The following is a 5,601-nucleotide window of genomic DNA, read 5'->3' as shown; positions in this document are numbered from 1 at the left end:
TCTGAGGCTAAGTTTTTGTGATTAGGCGAGGTTACAAGCTTATGTCTAGCCATTTCCAGACCAGGGTGGATCCAACACAGCGTTCATGTTAACCACGCATACTGACCAGAAAGCCTGTTCAGTTGAGGAAAAGAGCCTAGAAATGTTTTTAATCCAGACACAGGACAGGCGTGCTCACACTAATCCTACTGAATGCTCTACTGACAGGAACGCACACTACAGGCGACCCACACAGAGCAGCTTTATGGCGGCTGACATGTGATGGATATATGGGGTGATGATGCTATGCACTCCTCTCCAAGAGAGGAATGGATGTGGGATTTGCTTTATGAACGCAGAAATAATAAATTCCCTGGTTTAACAACACGATATAATCCTTTGAAGTTTTTGTGTTAAACCCTATGTATACCGTCAGTCCTCAAACTGCACAGCGTCTGTTTTTTTTTCGTATTTACAACATTTTCCCCGCTCAGCCATATGGCAAAATGTCTGAACTTTTTTTCTATTGTTCTCCATATAATATATCCATGTGTGTGAGTGTGTCAGGAAGGACTGTTTATTCAGTTTCCTCCTATAGCAGGTGGCTAAAGGATAATCCAGGTAAAGCCACTGCAAAGTGGAGATGGAGGGATGGACAGAGGAAGGGGGAGGGTGGATGGGGTGGCCTTTGCATGGATGACTAGGGCTAATTCTGGCCTCCTAATCCCAGTCCCATCCACCCTCCCCCTCTTCCTGTTTGCTAACTCCACGGAGTCAGTGAGGAGCAATTTGACGCCCAGGTAGACATTACCATCACATACACACTTAGCACTTAACCCACCCAAGTTTACAGAGGAGGAAGAGGGAAAGGACAGAGACTGCTGGTAACTTTGCTGGATAGCTAACCTGGGTGACCTGGATAGCTAACACACCTGTGTAAGCTTCACTGGAGAATGTAGCTGCAGCCCTCCAGCCAAGCCACAGGAAACGCCACCATGGGAGAAGCTCAAAAGGTAAGTGACCTGATCTGGAAGAACAGGACTTATAAAACCAAATGTGAACCTTCGGTATTTGTTTGATACAAGGAACCATTTACAGGTGGTTATGACTGTGTGTACCAGTGTTTTACAGTATTTCTGTTTAGAAGCAGATCTGTGCAATGATGGTTGGATTATCTAAATTGCTTGATGTGTCAAATAGTGTTGATATAATGATTATACATCTAAATGGAACCTCTAATGCCCTTTGATGTACAGTTAATCACACATACACTGTAGTACCTATCACTTTGAATCATAATAAAGCTACAGTACCTCTTTTGTCAGCAGGGTGGCAGTCTACGGTTGTGCAACCTTGCTTCAGACTAATCACATTAAACAGTACACCATTATATGAATGGAGCGAATGTGAATGGAAAGCAACAGATTGATTTTCATAGAAGGGGGGGTGGGAGCTGTGCAGTAGCACCAGAGAAGGAGGGCTGGAGATTGGAGCAAGATGGGCACGCATGTGTGTTCAACTGTGCAGTATGTAAGGGGAGCTTTGACCTCAAATCAGAAAGAGGTCAGTAGGATTTTCGTCAGTTGAAAACTGTGTTTGTATTTACCTCAGAATATTATCTCGCATGTTCCAGAGTATATCAAAGAAACACTGCACCTCTAAGGAAAGGAAGAAAGATATTTTTTCATAGTAATATTCTGGTTTTCAAAGAACGTAATGTCAAAAATAGCCGAGCCCCTCACATACTTTTGTATTCTAAACCGAAACATAAAATTGAAATATCCAATGACAAATTACCTGTCATGACACAGGCAAACTTCCGCAGAAGAGAAGTATATTCTACAAATACTACAGGATGCTGTGAATGCTTCAATAAGTTTATGGTCTGATCTATCCTTCCACATCCGGCCCTCCTCCCTGCAGGGCTTACTCTCTGTCATCGAGAAACTGAAGGGATCCACAGAGCAGGAGGTCAGGATAGTGCTTCTGGGGTTGGACAACGCCGGCAAGACCACCCTGCTGAAGAGCCTCGCCTCTGAGGATGTGAACACCATCACACCGACACAGGTAAGGGGAAGTTGTATGTTAAAACTCACACACACATCATGACTGACATGCTTGCAGATTATGTTTTTGTGTCCTTAATTTTAATTCATTCTTCTCACCATGAACAGCTGAGCCACTTTACAACATCATTACCTGATGTTCATCATTGAGTGTATTTTAGAAAAACTATAAAAACTATAAAAATATTCCGTCAATGTTTTGTTAACCAACAAGTTACCACTCTTTAAAGACCAATGCAATTTGTCTGCTGTCACTGAATCCTTTTGCATAAACAGGTGCCACTTTTTTTTTTTTACGATGATGGATTTCTCTCCTCGAGGCTTTTCAAAACATATTTTGCATTTTCATGGTACTGTAACAAGGCATTATAATAGGCAGGGGGATTGTATGTAATCTTGTGAGACCAGCTGGACCAGTGCACGCTCTCGCTCAAAGTAATGGGATTCAGATGACCTTTGCTTTTCTGACATGCTATGAAATGAAATGATTGGTCTTACAATACACATGCTTTAACCAGTCAGTAAAATAATTGTTTGAGGATGTCAGATCATCTTGTTATATATCAATAACCTTTCAGCAGGAGATAAACCTAGGGCCTTACATGACCTTCCTGATTTGCATCCTCTCCACACATTTTCTGAGAAGATCCTAACGTTGTGGTGAGGTCTCACCCTCTTTTGATGTGATTATCTAACCTCTAATATAATTATCTAATATCCTTGCATTACTCTCACAAGACAAGATATAGAGCAGATGTACTGCCAGGTCCTGGTCGAGTGTGAAGGCTCATCAGACACCAGGTGGAGAGGATGCAGTCCAGTATGACATGGCAATGGTCACCGCAAAGCTAAATCAGACTTGACACATAAACACATACACTGCACTTGATCCTTCCAGTCTTATCCTCAGATTTGCTCCTCAGCTGGCCCTCGGGATAAAGTTGTTATACAACCTTGCTGACTGAAACAGAAAGGAGCTGCATTATGAAAAACGGCTGCGGATTAACGCTGTGGCCATTTTCCTTATGAATGCTTAGAGCACATGTTGCACTCCTGCTGATACTTAACAAGGTTACAATGCAGAGTAACTGTGATTAAGTTAATACACACACCTGTGCTCTAGTATATAGTCGCTTAATGAATTGCTTCATAACCATTTGCAAGGCTTTCCAGGTGCTGCATATTGGAACTGTGTTAAATTGAAGGCAGTGATGTGCAGTACAGTGACTCCAGCTTTGTGTTTCACTTCAGGGCTTCAACATAAAGAGTGTTGCCTCTCATGGAATGAAACTCAATGTTTGGGACATTGGAGGACAGAGAAAGATCAGGCCCTTCTGGAAAAAGTACCTGGAAAACACAGACCTGTTGGTGAGTGACTAAACTTAATTTAAAAAAAAATTAAATTTTGAGGGACATTTGCTTTATTCTCCTTTGGGATTAGCATTTACAAAGTGGCTGCTAGTCATCCGTGGGTCCACACAGGTCTTCACTGAATAGACACCACAAAAAGAATGTGAAGCAATAAAAATCCACAACATTAAGATACATAAATGGTCATACACTCACAGCACAAAGAGGTTATACAGGACGTTTATACTCAGGACAGGGAACCACATATATGCACAAATTAAGCGCTATAATTGTATCTTGATGAAGGAACTTGTTAGTAAAACACTTAACGTTGTGCAACATTTTTGAAAGGATGATTACTGTATCTTCTATTTAATTCAATTCAATTTTATTTATATAGTGCCAATTCATAACAGAAGTTATGTCATTGCACTGTTCGCATAGAGCAGGTCTAGCAGGTCTAGACCGTACTCTTTATATTTATTATAAAGAGTACTCTTTATATTTACTCTTTTTGGCTGCTGTACAGGGGCAGCTGTGTACTAAAAGAGTAACTGACACTTTCAAGAGTTTACATGCAGACAGCAAAATGTTGATGAATTTTCTGTGTGTACTAAACAGCAAATTTTATTGACATATTTGTTCTTTCAGATTTATGTTATTGACAGTGCAGACAAGAAGCGATTTGAGGAGACGGGACTGGTGAGCTTGATGCACAGTTGCCATTTTTGCATGCAAATACACTCTGACAAGAGCCATAGAAAAACTACCTTAAGTTAATTAAATTAACATACATTGTATGTTTGTTTTTTTTAAAGTCAATAACTTAACAAAAATCATATGTGTGTAGGAGCTGTCCGAGCTGATTGATGAGGAGAATCTAAAGGGCGTTCCAGTGCTCGTCTTTGCCAATAAGCAGGATCTGGCCACAGCGTCACCAGCCAGTGAGATCGCTGAGGGACTCAACCTGCATACATACCGGGACCGTGAGTGGCAGATTCAGGCCTGCTCAGCAGTATCTGGAGAGGGAGTTCAGGTCAGACCTAGTCCCAACATTGATTTATTGATTTCTCCTCAGATGGAACCTAATTAACTATATAAAAGTGCTCCCTGCTTTCCTGCTATACAATATTGTACTGTAAGTCAGTCTGAACTGTAATAATGGGGACTTCATTTCTATCATCAACCTCTTTGACTTGCTCAGTTTGATGGTCTTGACTGTTTTCCATCTTCAAAATGTCTGGACTCGTCTATGAAACTGATTTAGACAGTTTTATTTTCATTTCCCCCCGACAGGATGGCATGAACTGGATTTGCAACAACATTGTGAATAAGAAGAAGTGAACCAGCGTCCCCAGCAACACTGACCAGAGTCAAACAGAGAACCAGCAACACATAAGTGATTAAAAAAATATTTCACTTCATTTAATATCAACACACCTCACCTATGACCTGAGGTCCTGCTCCCCTCACAGATTTGAATAATTCTGTTTCTACAATTTGTGTAATTTTTATAAATATGTTGCAAATGTAGCTAATTTAAAGAAAGCTACAATAAGTGAATTAGGCACTTATTAATCATTGTCCTATCCTAAAAAAATATGTTTTTGTTCCCATTATCCCAAGGATCTTTGTCTGGTGAATCTGTGTGCTTTCTTAAACACAGAGAAAACCAAGCTGAGTGTGTAGCCATGTAGAACTGTGGGGGTTTGTCAGTCACATAGACATCAGTTCAGTGTGAGTGTAAAGTATGTGTTTTGAGATTTTTGACAATAAAATGATTAGTCATTTCTGCTATTGAGATTTTTTGTTTTCAAATCTAATGTAGTAATCAAATTTAAAAAAAAAAATACAAACATACATGCACAAGCAATAACATATTATTTGTCAAATAATAGTTTTAAAAACTGTCAGTGAAAGACAGAAAACATGTGAATATGACTGTAAATAACAACGCTTCCATGAGTGACAAGGGGAACAATAACAAGCTGATCCACTCCTGCTAAGCTGTCAACTTGCTTTATTTCCACACCACGATGACAAGCACTTACATTGTACAGTGAGAGAGAGACTAATTGAAAAGTAAGAGTGAGAGAGAAGAGAATTTACAATCATACACTCGCAAGGCAGAACAAACAGTGCAGGAAATTACACGCAGAGAGGCTGACTAATTTGCAGCAGAGAGACTTTTTCTCCAAATGTTTGA

At 40.2% G+C, this 5,601-nt stretch overlaps 1 protein-coding gene across 1 annotated transcript; it reads left to right on the top strand.

The window, feature by feature from the left end:
• The first annotated feature begins 695 nt into the window (after nucleotides 1-695).
• arl3l1 (ADP ribosylation factor like GTPase 3, like 1) lies at nucleotides 696-5,187 on the top strand. Its single transcript, XM_044205439.1, has 6 exons — nucleotides 696-992; nucleotides 1,903-2,046; nucleotides 3,297-3,413; nucleotides 4,047-4,097; nucleotides 4,246-4,431; nucleotides 4,692-5,187. Exons 1-6 carry the CDS (start codon nucleotides 975-977, stop codon nucleotides 4,737-4,739), a joined length of 564 nt encoding a protein of 187 aa, XP_044061374.1. The 5' UTR covers nucleotides 696-974; the 3' UTR covers nucleotides 4,740-5,187.
• The last annotated feature ends 414 nt before the right edge of the window (nucleotides 5,188-5,601 follow it).

This window comes from Siniperca chuatsi, linkage group LG8 (assembly GCF_020085105.1).
Source record: "Siniperca chuatsi isolate FFG_IHB_CAS linkage group LG8, ASM2008510v1, whole genome shotgun sequence".
Taxonomy (NCBI): Eukaryota; Metazoa; Chordata; class Actinopteri; order Centrarchiformes; family Sinipercidae; genus Siniperca; species Siniperca chuatsi.
Note: the sequence above shows the minus strand (reverse complement) of the source record. Positions and strands in the feature narration are given on the sequence as shown.